Below are 15,425 nucleotides of genomic sequence, written 5' to 3' on the forward strand. Positions count from 1 at the left end.
ACCTATTCTGTGTTAGTGGATTATACACACACGCTAAACCATTTGTTCCTTAGAAATGTTATTTTCCAGCTTTGCTTTCATTTTTGGATGATTACTTACCGACTCTTCATGTTTCATTTCCTATCTCAGACATTGTTTGCCACTTCCTGAGGTTTTTACCTTGTTTACGTGATCTCAAGAACTGAAAGCATTTTTGCGTATATGAGGTGATGGAGAGTAGAAATTACGTTTTGTGAACCTTCACTGGGTCTGCCTTTTCAGCCTTTCATTCTCAACCTTTGCTGATTTATATAAAAACAGCCTAAAAAAAGCCTTCACTTGAGTGGTTAATATAGATAGAGCAATTTGACAATAAATGTGACCCAGGTGACAGAAACAACCTTAGCAAAACAGTTTGAAAAGCAGCCTGTGCCGGCAGACGTGTATCACTGCTTTGGGCAGGAGTGAATTCAGAAATGGCCCAGCCTCGTGTCAGAGGGAAACAGGAAATCAGCTGCAAGACTCTCCAGATGTCACCTCTGTGCGTTCAAGGTGCCTTCTGGTCACTGAGAAGACTCCTTTGGCTCACTCAGCTTTGGGAACACTCTTAAGCACAAACTGAGAGCTCTCCATGGTGGAGAATTGATTTCCTTCCCTTCAGCTGTGTGAGCTCCAAATTCCCCAATGTCTAGGGATGAGGAGGGCACATCCCTTGCCCTCCTGGATAGTCTGGGCTGGCACCTTGATTCTCTTGTACGTAGAATGTAATGCTGGTGTGTTTATATATAATCTACTTAAAATGTGCCCTAAGGCAGAAACACCATTAAAGAAAATAGTTTAATCTTTAAAACAAGTTGTACTGTATGTGGTTCACAGTGTCAGGGCTGTAGGTGTGGATGAACTCAGAGACCACTGAGAAAACAGCTCAGTTTTCAGGGAGCAGCAGGTGTGCAGGCAGTGACCCCTGGAGCAGAGGGGGAAGGCATGGGATGAAATACTTTAGGATGCCAACAATGTAGGCAATCATCAGGTACTGGAGGATTTGTGAAATTATAATAATACAAACTGATTCTAAAAGAATGTATTTAACTGAAAAGTTGCCCTTTTGTCTTGTATAAAAGGTTTCATTTATTTATATAAATGATGTGGTATTTCACCATTCTATAAAAATAACTCCTGTCTTTTTCCAGCTTCAAACAGCGCTTAATTGATGGGTACATAGCTGAACATAAACTCAGGAACTGGGAGATTGGCTTTCCAGTCATGAAATGTGAGCAGGAAAGGTGACTGGCCCTGTGGAAAAAGACAGAACTGCAGTACAGAGACATCTCCTAAGAACAATGTATACAAGCAGAATTCAAAGAAAAGTGTGTAATTTATTTATATAGAGAGAGAGACATTTACAGTGCTGTCATGTGATTGAGTGTACAAAACTAACTCCCCAAAAATAGTCTCTCATTCTCTTCTCCCTCAGATGGTTTCTTTTTTAGTTCTCTTGTGGAAGGCTTGGCAATGGGAAGAGGAAGCTGAGCTGCTACCAGTGTCTCATTAAGCAGAGAGCAAAACTGTCATTTCCAGCTGCCAGTTCCGTTTGGAGTGACTTTGCATTCTAGCAGAAAACAAGGCATGTGTTACCAAAATGGCCTTGCTGCATTATTTTACTTTCAGAACATGGACCAAAATGAAATCTTGTTTTAAAGCACACGGTCTAATTTTATCCTAATTTTGTGTATTAGTTTTCAGAAGGAAAAAAGCTGGTCTGAAGTTCTTCCTACCTTTTGCCTGTAAATATTTGTTAAACTACTTCATGCCAAACAGGAAGAAGTGCCTGCATTTAAACTGAGCTTGAGGATTGCTTTATTAGCAGATGGTTTGTAAAAACAGACTTCTTTGCATTAGCCTGGGGTGTTTCTGTCTTGCCTTCAAGTTGCACTTACAGGTGCATTTCATGGATATTGTCTTGATGCTTAGTGCCTTCCTCAGATTATTCTTGTCTGACTGCAAGTTAACTTCTTCCCACTCGGCTGATGTTGTCCCATAATGGCTGGATCCCACTGGGTCCATTGGTCCTGTTTCACTCCGAGCAGTGTTTCCTGTCCCTTTGAACGTTTCCTCTGCTGAAGTCCTGTCTATACATGTTGTTGCTGCAAGTTGCCCTTCATTGTTCTATTAGGTCTTTCCTAGCTCCCCATCTCAAATTGCGTCCTTTCCAGCATTTTATTTATCATTAAATCAGGAATTTCTGGTGACCTTTCAAATGTTCTTTTTAACATATTGGAGTAGGTGGATATTTGAAATCTTGGGGGCTGGGGGGAACTGTGTAATAGTTGCAAGTTTGCTTTTCCTACTAATTAATGATAAAATCCTCTTGATTTCCATTATACCTGATTTAAGAAGTGAAAGATAACAGATTTATTAACTATTACAACCCCACTAAGCTATAATGTGTTAGCCAAAGCAATACAAAGCAAAAAAACCCAAAGACTAAATAATATGTTGCTCTGGGGTTATAGCACTGGAGAATGCCCATGTGACACCCCACCTGAAGTGCTGCATCCAGCTTTGCTCCCCCAAGGGACCTCTCAGGACATGTCCAGAGGAGGCCATGAAGATGCTCAGAGGGCTGGAGCACCTTTGTATGACACCCTTGGGCTGTTGGGGAAGAGAAGGCTCTGGGAACATCTTAGAGCACCTTCCAACACCTAAAAGGGCTCCAAGAGAGCTGGACAGGGGCTTTTGTCAGGAGCATGAGTGATAACACAAGGGGGAATGGCTTCAAACTGAAAGAGGGCAGGGTTAGATTAAATATTGGGAAGAAACTCTTCCCTGTGAGGGTGGTGAGGCCCTGGCACAGGTTGTTCGGACAAGTTGTGGATGGCCCTGCGTCCCTGGAAGTGTCCAAGGCCAGGTTGGATGGGGCTTGGAGCAATCTGGTCCTGTGGTAGGTGTCCCTGCCCATGGCAGGGGGTTGGAATGAAATGATCTTTGAGGTTCCTTGCAACCTAATCTATTCTTTGAGTCTGTAATTTTATCAGTGCTTCTAAGGTGAATCCTAGTTATGGTGTTCTTTAGCACTTTGTTTATTAACCCTCTGCTAATCTAGTTTGAGGTGGTAAGGCAAAAATTGGTAAGTAGATTCTTAGGCCATATATTATCTAAATCTTTGGTTTTTTCTTCAAGCTCATGAGGCCTCCTGTTGTTATTCAAAGAACCATTATTTAGGGCAGAAACTTCACAGTGTAGCTGTGTTTATTTCTGAATTTCCCTTTTATGTAGGCGTCTGCTATCTCTGCCATTAAAACATCAGTACCAGCCTTCAGCCGCAGTGTATCTTCCCTTCCTTACTCATCTGCAAAAATTTTTTGTGTGTGTGTGTGTCTGTGGGTGTGTGTGTGTTTTTCCTCCAAACAAGAAGGACTTGGTTTCAAAGCAGAGACCTCTGAGTGTTGTTAAATTGCACACCTGCTGACTTGTAGCACATGTAGCTGTTCAGGAAGCAGTTGCTCAGTAAGAGGCTTCTTTCTGTTCAGTCAGTGAGCTGATTTGGTTCCAGCACCCTGATCATGATTCCACTACCTGTGTTTTCTAACCAACTTTGTGCTGCTCCAGCTTTTTTGCTGACTGATGTTCTCTGGCCATTTGAAACTGGAAGTGTTTCCTGAGAAACTACTTGGTGCTGGTTTGGTGCAAATTGTTACTGATACAGAGCTGCCAGTGGCTTGTCATCTGATGTGACTGTGTGCACTGAAACAACGTTGCTATGCCTCTGAAATGCCTTTTTAAATACAATCATATGTCATATAAACAAAGAAGCAGTCAGTGAATGGGGTGCATTAGATAAGCAACAGGGAAACAAAAATAGACAATCTAAAAAATAGTCTTGTGTTGCTTTTGTCTATCAAATTGCAAAAAAAGCTTTTACTTGACTTAATTTAATTGATGAAATTATGCAGAGTAAAGTATTGCCTGTTACTTGTCCTTCAGACATAACCTCTGTGGGGGTAGGAAAGACTGGTCCTTTCTCTTGGGTGCCTGTGCAGGAGATTGCAAAGACCATGAGAGATGTGACAGAGAAGGGAGTTGTGTGAGGAGCAGGGTCTGGGAGATGTCAGAGAAGAACACGGGAGACAGATACAAACAGAACTTAGGAGAAGACTTCCTCTTTCAGTCTGTTCCTGTGCTCCAAATTGCATCAGATTTTTTATTAGATTTGTTAAATTTTTAAAATCTATTTTGCACTGCATTAAATTTTTGTACCTATTTGTATTTCTTCTCTCAGTATCTTTCATAAAACCCTTAGTTTTGTTCTCTTTATTTTCTCTAATTTTCTTTGCTGTCTCCAGTATCCTTTATTTTCACTTAGGATTTTTCTTTGCTCGTTCTCCAAAACTGATGAATTTGCCTCTTTTTTAATGGGCAATGGGGAAAAAAAATAAAATTGTCATTTGTATTTACTTGTGGAAGTATAAACAAAACGGAGAGCGGCAAAGGGGGAATCCTTCCATCTTTCCAGTGGAGAGGGTAGCTGGGAACACTTATGCTGGTCAGTGAGGGTGTCTAATTTTCAAAAACACTATTTCATGGAGATGGAAAGGTGCTGAATATGTTCTTTAGTTTGGTTGAATGTTTTTCTTGCATTTCAGTGCTTGGAGGCTCCAGCAAATTTAGGGAAAGTGAGTCCAATCGTAATTTCCTGTGTTGGTTCTCTGAAGTTTATGGCTTGGGTGCTGAATCGGTGCTTCTGTTTAGGAGATGGGACAAATCCAGGGATATGGAGAGATTTGAAAATAAAATACTTCTGCTTTAGGTATAGAAATTTTAATTTTTGTAAAGTTTCAAGTCTGTATTAGAAGTTCAGTTGCTACAACGTACCATGGAGCATAACTGAAGTGCAATCCAGTTTTAAATGCAGCACACTGTGAGCCTGCTTTCTGAAGGCTCAATGTAATTTTTATGACAGAGCTTTTATATAAGGTGATTGCATTTGGCTTAAAACTGAGGCCAGCGGGATTTCTGTGAGTCTGCTGATTTTCTCCTTTCCTCTTACGTACATCAAAGCCCTGTCACACAGCAGCCACTTACAGCACATGCACTGGGATTTTTGTTAGCTTCTGAATTAAACATGAAAAAATCTTGAGCAGGGGAACTGCAGGGGATGCCCTGAGAAATGCTGGCTGTGTTCCACTGCTACAGGTCTGGTACTCAGGGATCTGTACTCAATGAATCCAGGTTGTTCCTGGGAGTCACACAGCCCTCGGTTTGTAGCATTGCCAATACTACAATAATAATGTTTTGTTTAAAGCTACATTTCCTAGAATTATACTTATTGCCACCTTTTTTTTTTTTTAAATTTACTTTATTGTTTTTATGGTTGAGAAGAAGAATTTTAAAATGTGTCTAAAATGCCTTTTGAAACCAGAACCAAAGAAAAGCAGTTCTTACTCCAAACACTGATTGGTTTAGGGAACACACTCATGGCTCTGCCTCTTTGGGTTGTGTAACTTGGTTGGGATGTGTGTAAAGTTACAGCAGAGCCCTGACTGGATTACGGCCATTCATTCTGCATAGGAATTTTGGTGAACAAATTCTGGCAATAACTGAAGTTCTTGTTCCAGTATCTCTGACAATTTTCACTGAATCTACAGTCTGTCCGACAGACTTTCTAATAGGTAATTTAAGCATTACAGAACAATGCTGTATGTCTCACATGGTGGTTTATATTATAGTCTGCTCAGGGGCTAGATAGCATTCTTGCTCAATGATACCAATTCTCCTTTCAGAATTTTGTTAGTACTTCGAAACCTGAGGTAGTTTAGCTCAACCCTGTAGGTACCAGCTGTTTGTGCTATTTTTTCCTTCTTCAGTCAGGTTTTTGTTCTTCACAGATATGACTGTAACAGTAAAAGGCTTTCTTTTATCTGTTTAAAACTGCTTTGTACTATATTTAGTTTATCTCCTTGGTGTAAGCAAGTAAGTTATCTTTAACTGCCACTCAGGTAATGCAGCTTCTCAAAGTACATAAAATGACAATCTTCTATGGTGTAATAAATCACATATGAGTCACTATCAGGTTACTTTTGAATCGCCAGGAAAAGTGCTTGTGGAATGCTCTGAAAGTCTCACCTAACTTATAGGGTCTCTCTTTCTTATTAAATATTTTTAATTTTCCAATCAGAATGAAGTACTTGGAGAATAGTACACATCTCTGTATCTTAACTTAGCAGGATTGTTTTAAAAATAGCAGACAGACATCTCAAGATGTTTTTCATGATTTTTGAGAATGACAAATCCTGTTTCACCACCTGTACTAAACAGATTTGTGCATCTCTGGATACTGGCCTGCATTCTGTGGTTGCTGGTCAGAGCAATATGCTGAAGTAGAAGGTGGAAGCAAATCCTTTTGAGGATTCTGTGCTGACAGGTTCCACGAGCAGCTCCCACAGACATGGAACCACATTGGCTGAGTCTCGCTGCAGGTTTTGTTATGGAATACTGTCCTATATTACCTGCTTTCTAAAAGGCTTTTAAAATCTCTAAGAGAACAAGTTCTCGCCTGTGTGAGATAAAGGGACCTAAAGTATTTTGTGTTTGCATTCTGTTTTGCAAATGAAAGATAAGCGAGTTTCTCAGTCTTTTGAGCTATGATGCGATCAATCTTGTCTTTCCATCATTGCTCCTAATTATTATTTGTTATTAATACAACCACACAATTGCAAATTATTGCTCTCTCTCAGTGGGATTTAGAGTTCATCCTAAATTGCTGATTTCTGGAGCCATTTCATTGGAATCTGAGCAAGGGAAGTCCCGGCCTTGATCATCTCCTGTGATACGATGTCATAGATTTGGGGTTTGTGGATGACAGGAGAGCAGTGGATGGTGGCTTTTACTCAGTGGTAGCTGTCTTTGACACTTCTTCCCACAGTGCTGCTGCGTTGGGATGCCACAGGCTGTGTGTGTGGGCCCAGGAGGGTGCTGGGGGTAGCTGCTCCCTAGACAGGGGTGAGCACATGGTTCCTTTGCTGTTTTGCAGGCAAGAACTGGGACCTGACAGCAGCTTTGAATGACTATGAGCAGCTGCGGCAGGTGCACACGGCCAACCTGCCCCAGGTGTTCAACGAGGGCAGGTTTTACAAGCAGCAGGAGCCAGAGCAGCCTCCACAGGTGACCAAGGCTGAGAGGCCCTGCCTGCAAAGGCAGGATGACATTGCCCAAGGTAAGAGCTCCTCTGGGGGGTTTGGGGGACAGGTGAGTCTCTAACCTGTCTGCTTGGGAGCTGTGCTTGGCTGCAGGGAGTGGGAGGCCATGTGCCAGCAGCCGGTGAGCTGTGCCATTGTCACGGGGCTCAGAGCTGCTGCTAGACCCTATCTGTCATGTTTCTGTGGTTGTGAGCTCTGCCTCAGCTCTGCAAGTTGTTTTTGTTAATATGTGAATGAAGTTAAATGTGTTGTCCCCAAGCAGTCCTGTGGTACTTATAAAAGGAGTTAATTAGAGGGTGTCACTCTTGTATACAGTTTGCTATGCTTATTGAAGCAAACAAACAAAGAGGTTTAAAAATCCGTATTTCACTCTTTGCATTCTTACTCACAGTGTGTGAATAGGGTGTATGAAGACTATGAGTAACTTTCAGCTTTAAAATTTTATTCTTTTGTGGTTCCACAGAAACTGCCTCCTATCCCCTGCTGAATAGAAATTGAAACCTAAAGAAAAATTAGTCAACTACCTCTGACAGTTAATTTCCAGTATAGGATGATAAGCATTAGAATTTACTTTTCTGTTTGCAGACCTCTTACGGGTTTTATTTCAGATCTTTCTCTCTCTGACTGTTGGGTTGCAGTTTTTTTCTATGAATTTCTCAAGAAGCTGTGGTTTGCACCAAAACAAATCTGCAGGTCTGACAGCTTGTCATGTAGGCAGATAATAGCAGTAGCCTGGTGATGGCTTTCTGTGCAGCCGCTGAAAGGAACACAAGGGCTTCCCTTCTCCTGCTGGCTCTTCCCTCCTATTAAACAGGAAATAGCATCAGTACGTAGGAGTTTCAATAAAGCTTTTTCAAAATTGTTGACTTCCATCAGAAGAAAAGGAACTGTGGAACTTCTTATGACTCCTTAAAGCTCTGAATACAACTAAAGGGAGGAAGAGCAGCACAGTTGATAAAGCCATGTCCCTTCAGCTTCTTTGGGATACAGTTTGCACTGAGATGTCCATCTGATGTTTAGTGGGTGCAGTAGGTAGTGTGGGGTACGTCTGGCTTTGACCGCCTGGACTGACAGGAATTTGGCTGCCAGCTCATTGTGTAGCTGAGGATCTTCTGGTCAGAGAGCCACCTCTGACTGCCAGGGGGACCTAGGGGTGTTCAGGGAGGAGCAGAGAAGGGAAAGGAGCACCTTGGTTTGCACCAAGGAGTGAAGGATGCAGCCAGCAGGGGAGGACTGGGCTCGGCTGTGCTGGGAGGGGTGATGGAGTGGCAGCGAGGGGATGTCACGTGGAGCTGCTGCCCTGCACAAATGCAAAATCAAACCTTTTACCCTCTCTCTCAATTTTGGATAATTTAGGGAGTGCAATTTAACTCGCAAAATTAGAAAGACTTGGATCCATTAGAGAAACAAAAGTTTCACAAATTGCAAGAAAGGTAATTTTAAATAACCATTAGTCAGTTTGAGATGTCTTAAAAACACTATTAGTGATAAGTTATGTTAAAGTAAGCTTTAATTGGGAGTGCAAAGCATTAACTGACTATCATCTGTCGGTCAATAAATTTTTCTCTCAATGAATCTTTGAAAACCTAAGATAGATCAAGAAAAAATTTTATAGGAATATTTGTCTTTCATATTTTGTTATTTTTCCTGCTGGTCTGTTTTGCTAGAAGGAGAATCAAGTTCCTCTGGCTGGCCAAAGGGTTCTGTAATAGGAACAAGCAATCTTTTACAGTAGGGAAATAATCTGAAAAAGGTAGCAGACAAGATGTAGAATAAATTTCTAGTGAAATAAATGTGCAATCACCAGCCTTGCCATTGCCAGCCTTTTATGCAGTGGTACAGATCTAACTTCTCTTTGGTTTCTGAACAGAAAAGCGTCTTTCCAGAGGAATTTCCCATGCCAGCTCAGCCATAGTCTCCCTTGCTCGCTCACATGTAGCAAACGACTGCAGCAATGAGCAGTTCCCTTTGGAGATGCCCATCTACACATTCCAGCTGCCAGACCTGAGCGTGTACAGCGAGGACTTCAGGAGCTTCATCGAGCGGGACTTGATCGAGCAGGCCACCATGGTTGCGTTGGAGCAAGCAGGTGGGTGACACCGTGGGGTCTGTCATGGCTGGGTCACACTGTGGGGTCTGTAACAGCTGGGTCACACTGTGGGGTCTGTCACAGCTGGGTGACACCGTGGCTGTCAGTAGGTGGCCAATCCAACATTCGGGCTGGCATTTCTAATCCTGCTTCACGTCTGGAGCTTGCACGTCCTGCCTGGGAAATAAAAGGCAGAGAGTAAAAGCAACTTCTTTGCCAAATGACACATATCCCAATCCTCTGTTTCTTTTAAAACATTACAGAAAAAGCGGTCCAATTTAGTTAATAAAACAAAGAAATTGGGAAAGAAAGGAAAGGCCTAGCGGGGAAGTCATGCAATAGAGAAGGACATGAGTCTGGATGGTCAGAGGGAGTTGGTACTTCCACTTCTCATGAGGAAATTGCATTGCAGTGACTGTGAAAGGAAACATCTTCAAGTTCTGTTGCAGCTTGGGAAAATAGTTTTTAGATACGTATTTTATGTATTTATTATTTTTTTAAATGAGGAACTACATAATTTTAAAGTAATACTTCAGTATTGCCATGGGGAAAAAAGTGTAGATATTTAAAATTGATGTTAATTCACATCTATTAGTAGTTTAAAGTTTTAAGCCAATTTTGAAGGATATGGAGAAATCTCTTTAAAATTAGTATTGGTGTGTTATGAAACAGCAGGAGTGCTAATGAACCATGAAATGAACACATCTGTATAGTGAAATGCCCAACCCATGTGATGTAAAAGAGTTGTAAAATCAGATTTCATGGTTGCTTGTGGGAGATGGAATAGACAGTTGCTTTTGTGTGTGTGGATTGCTCTACTGGCTTGTGTGACACTCTGGATTGATCTGGGATTCATTCTCCAGCCCTGGTGCCCTGTGTGAGCCCCAAAGTGGAGCTCTCATTTGAGGCAGGAGCTCTGCTAATCTGGTGTCCTACTGAGTACTTAGGAGGTGTTGTTGTGTGCTCTCTTTTGGCTTTGGTAATTGAAAAGCCAGACATACTTAGATAATAGCCTCAACCAATACATACTTAAGGAGAAGGAAACAAAACCTACAAACAACCAACAGAACCCCAAGCAGTGTTCAGAAGGCCTTTTTTGGGGAAGAAATAGCAGTGTAAAATAAGGTAGGAATGCTACCAGGCAGCTATGAAGCATGAAAACTGCAAGTCACCTATCAAGAAAATATATCCAGTTTCTCTAAGAACTAGCTAACCAAAGGAGGACAGGAAAAAAGTAGGATGATTCTCCCTCTGGCAGCTCTGCCAAACCCTCCAAATTCCAAAGGAATATCAGAAGATGCCTTGGTACAGTACCATTGTTGCTCTACCTGCTACAGTGCAATTACAGCCTTTAGAGTCTAGCATGAACTAGAGGATCACAGAAGCTTTCTGACCTTAAAATCAAAGAATATGTGAATTTAGAGCTGACATCCTCTAATCCATACAGAGCTGACTGGCTTTGAACTTGAAATGGCTGCAGAAACTACTGAATTTGCTGCCTCTTAGCATTCCTCTGTCAAACCTCTCTGAAAATTAGAATAAATCATTCATTCTTTTTGCACATTAATTAGGGCAGTAACTTGACACACACTGGAAAAGTGCCTTCATCCCCCGAGCCTCTTGCATCCTGGAAAGGAGAGGTTTTTACCATTTGATGTACTCAGGATTTTGATCACAGGTTTCCTTGTAGCCTACACAGACTTAGTTTACTTTGTGAGCATTTCATTCAAATAACCTGGAATTCCTGGGAAACACTTCTGTATTTCAAGTAAGTAAAACAGATCAAACAGTTTGCTTAAGAAAATCGTGTAAGGCTTCATAGAAATAAACCTTTTGCCATGGTTTTAGATGTAAATATATTCACTTCCCTGCCTATTTTATTTATTTAATCTGATTTGTTGTACAAAATGAAGAGACTGAATTAATAGGAAAGCCACAGAGTATTAGACGTTTTATTGTCTCCTACCAACAATTGACTATGGTTTGGTCAATGACACTAAACTAAAAGATGAGGTGCATTCCCTGCAAAGAGCCTAAAATCTATTTCAGACCAAATCCCATGAAGGACAGTAGCTTTTGTAGCTGAGGTTGGGGATGTTAAAGGAAGAGGGGAGTGTACTTGGATATAATGCCATGAATTTCAAGAGAAAAGAAATATGAAAGAGGCTGATTAGGCAAAAGGAGGAGGAAATTTGCTAGGAACTAATGGCTTATTACTCCCAAAGCCTGGACTGGGAAAGCAGAATTGCCACTAACACATGGGCTCTGAAGTGGCCATATGAGCTGGGTGTCTGTAAAAGCCTGTAAAGTTTTTGTGTTCTTTTTTAATATGCTTAAGCTCTTGCTGCCTTGACATCTATTTGCAACAGCATGTCCTGGTCACATCCTATCTGTTTGGAAACTCAGAACAAAATTCCCAGTTTACTGCAAAGTGCTGTGTGAAGCGATAAAGGCAAGGCCCAGAGAAAGGCAGTGTGATTTATTTACTCCCCACTGCTGCAGTGTATTATTTACTCCTTAATATGATTGCTTTCCAAATATTCCTCTGAAAGGATAGAAAGCATCACAGCCATAAAAACATTCTGAGGTTTTGTTCATCTTGTAAACTCGACTGTTGATTATTGCCAGAATTGGAATGAGGTCAGCTTGTGGGTAAAAGGCAGACTGATCTCTGTGAGCTCTGGCAGCAATCGCTGTGGTTCTTCAACAGAGGATTGCTCGAGGTACTCATAATATTAAATGAAAGCTGTGTGAAAGCAGTTTTATAATTCTAAATATTTTGCTGCAGCAAGTTGATTTTCATTATAGACACATGCTCCCCTGTGTGTTGTTAATGTGTGGGTTGACACAAAGAGAGATAAAATGAAAACTTCTGCTGTACTGGAGCACTGTGTTTTAAAAAACAGTACAGGCAGAGGAATGGCTGGTCTAACACTGTGTTTTTAACTGAAAGAAAACCCAATTCTATTACAGTGCTGAAATACCATTCAATACAAATAGTACAAGTATACTTTATGAAAGTCCAAGGGCTGTTTTCCTACACTTTTCTTTCTGTGCTCATGTTTGTGTTTTCTAGGAAGCATTTTATACAGCTACAGCCAAAGTAAACACTAATATGCTGTTAAGGCTGGCTTCATGTCCCCCAAACCAATCCACCAAAATTGTGGAAATGTTTGATCTCAGTTTTCATTTAAGCTCCATTTTCCTGTTTTTTCTCTAAAGGGACCCATTAAACCCATATCTGCTATTTTTTTGGTCAGCCATGAGCTTTGTGATGTTAACCAAGGCCCCAAATGCTTTTTGTGGAATGCACTTGATGGAAGATCACTTTTATAGAAACCTCCTGGTACTCAAAAGATGCATAAACACCAGACCTTGGCATTTCTTACCAACAGATGTTGGTTAATCTGCAAAGCAATTCCACTCATTATTTCTTTAAGTTCTACCTAAGCTCTGTCTGGTTTTAGGTCTTCTCACTGTTTTTTTACACAGCACCTTGGTGTAACTTATTGCTGAATATGATTCCATCAAAACATTCTGCTAAAAACAGGTGGCAAGTTGTTATTTCACAGATTCAGGAGTTTCTAAAAATGATCTTGTTTTTTCCAAAGGTGTCTAATAGTGCTTTAAATTAAGTTTCTTTATTGCATATTTAATTTAGAACTCAAGAACCCTTTGTGCATTTACAAACCAGCTGTTAAAATAATTTGAGGATTACCTGATGTGCTTATTGATCTGCTATGCATCTTTAGAACGTGGCACTCTTAACGTATTCTGACTAATTGCAATTTAATTCCATACTTCTAAGTACCCAGAACAAATAATTGGGGTACATAATAAGTATTGCTACACTATTTTCCCCTAATGTGTATTACCTGTAGTTACAAATAAACTTCAGTATAATTTTGTAATGAAAACTTATTAATGGAGAGACAGTTATTTGTTGTTTGATCTTCCTTCTGTTTGGGGTTTAACCTTAAGTGCAATACTGCCTGTACAAATGTATAGATGCTATTACCTCCCAGCTTTCCAGTCAAGAAACAGGGAGAAAAGGTCTGCCTATTGCATTATTCATTCAATTATTCACTTGTGCATTACCCACAGCTCTGCCAGGTCTTGGGAAATGTACCAGCTCTACTCATCCCTGTTAATCATCTGCTCTTCCTCATCCCCAGAGATGTTACACAATTACCCCCATTTGCCTTCTTTCTAGTAGAAGTGCTCACATGACCTTTTGACCATGACTTAACACTCCAGTTTTAAGTGGCACACTTAAAAGTGACAACCTGTGTGCCAGGAATTACCTACTTTTAATGTGGGTTTGGGCAGTGATAGTATTCATGACTTGTTTCTTCATTGAATATCTGTCCTTTTTGCCAGGCTTTTCCAGAATCCATCTCTGGTTTATAATCTGTAAAACACGCTTCACATAGCAATGATGGATAACTGATTCTCTGAGTATTCCCAAAAGAGAAAGGCCACATTCACCTCAGGCTATGCTTTGGTGTCATTTTAATTCTCTAATAGTGTAGCTGTTGGTATTAGTAGAGCTAATAATGATTTACACTGTGGGAAATGAGAGGAGAATCAGATGTTGAAACAATCCATCTCATTGAAGTAATTTACTTAATAAACTTACCTTTATAGTAACATCTCTTGATTACCACATACATATTACTTTGGTCTTTTGACATAAGGAAAATTCCTTTATTGCCTTCATGTAATCTGTCATGCGCGTGTGGGAGGCCAATGTCGATTATGTTTAGGAACTGACAGCAAGGCTCATAATAGTATTAAGGCAATAAACTCCTTGGAAATCCATCCCTGGATGAGACTGGAAGATGAAAATCAATTAAAGGTGCTCTTTTCTTTTCTAGATCCATGCAGAGAATAGTTTATCTGCCTCAAGTCTAATCTTTTCAGTTTTGATGTCTGGCATTACATTCAAGCTGAAGCTGTTCATGGTTACCCCTCCTGCACTGAGCCCTGCTCCTGTTGCAGGTTCCTCTCCCCTGTAACAGGTGTTTCCTTTCCAGGACGCCTCAATTGGTGGTCCACAGTGTGCACAAGCTGCAAGCGCCTGCTGCCCCTGGCGACAACGGGGGATGGAAACTGCCTCCTGCATGCTGCCTCTCTAGGTAAGGGCCAGTCTGGGCAGGAAACCTTCTGCCAGGAGTATTCACTGCTCTGCTCTAACCCCAGCCAAAGCTCAGAAACACTCGAGATGTAAAGATTGGCATTGAAAGTCTGATTCTGGAGCAGAATGTCCTTCACATCTCGCTGTAGTGTTGTTTCCCTCAAGCATGCCTAAAGCAGGAAAGGAAAAGGTTTCTCAGGATATAAAAGTATAGCTGAAATAGTATCCAAACCCATGAATCACAGACACCAGTGATTTGTATTTTCCTTATATTTTTCGTGTTCTTGACAGATCTGGAACAGGCAAATTCCAGGTGCTTCTGCAGGATTGTCCTCATTATGTGCAAGGAATTTCATTCATTCTCTTGATTTTCTTCAGACAGTTCTCTGCTGTTTCAAGAATGCAGTGTCAAGCTATTATCTCAGTTACTTGTAGAGTTGAAGCATATGTGAAACATATTGGGTGAATTAAAATAATTTCATTTTGGGGTGAATTAAAATAATTTCTAATTGATAAATTAATTTTTTAATACAAGATTTTTTTAAGCCTTTCTTCAAATCACCAGAAACCTGTGAAGCTGAAGGTCTCTCATGTGCTTTCTACATCCTAACCTATTATGAGGAAAGTTAGATTTTTTGCCATTGCTAAAATCTTCTATGAAAAGTACTCCGAAAAGTGACTTTTAAAAAAACACTGGAATTTTTAATATTTTGAAGAGACTCTTGTTGTTGAAAGAAGCAGTTAGAAAAGAGTTTTTGCTGTTTCCAAGGATCCTTTTATCTTTGTCTACTTTATTTTGTGTGTTAATTACTGCAAATGTCTGGAGTATTGTGACCTGAACTCGGTAGCTGACAATGTGGTGACTGAAACATGGCTGTCCGTAGGCACAGGACTGGGACAACTCTGCTTTCTTTTGGTGTAGGTTGCCATTCCCAACCATATAAATATGTTTCGTTGTCTTAAAATAACTTGCAAGCCTGTGGCTGGTTGTATTTTTAGACTTTCTATCATCTTGAGCTCTTGT

At 40.6% G+C, this 15,425-nt stretch overlaps 1 protein-coding gene across 4 annotated transcripts in view; it reads left to right on the forward strand.

The window, feature by feature from the left end:
• The window catches only part of OTUD7A (OTU deubiquitinase 7A), a 121,253-nt gene that overhangs the window by 89,239 nt on the left and 16,589 nt on the right, over window positions 1-15,425 (forward strand). For all 4 annotated transcript variants that reach the window (XM_040077180.2, XM_040077179.1, XM_040077178.2 and 1 more), the window contains 3 exons: window positions 7,010-7,192; window positions 9,046-9,264; window positions 14,301-14,402. In XM_040077180.2, the coding sequence (XP_039933114.1) occupies window positions 7,010-7,192; window positions 9,046-9,264; window positions 14,301-14,402 (504 nt within the window). The remainder of the gene's footprint in view (window positions 1-7,009; window positions 7,193-9,045; window positions 9,265-14,300; window positions 14,403-15,425) is intronic.

This window comes from Hirundo rustica, chromosome 13 (genome assembly GCF_015227805.2).
Source record: "Hirundo rustica isolate bHirRus1 chromosome 13, bHirRus1.pri.v3, whole genome shotgun sequence".
Taxonomy (NCBI): domain Eukaryota; kingdom Metazoa; phylum Chordata; class Aves; order Passeriformes; family Hirundinidae; genus Hirundo; species Hirundo rustica.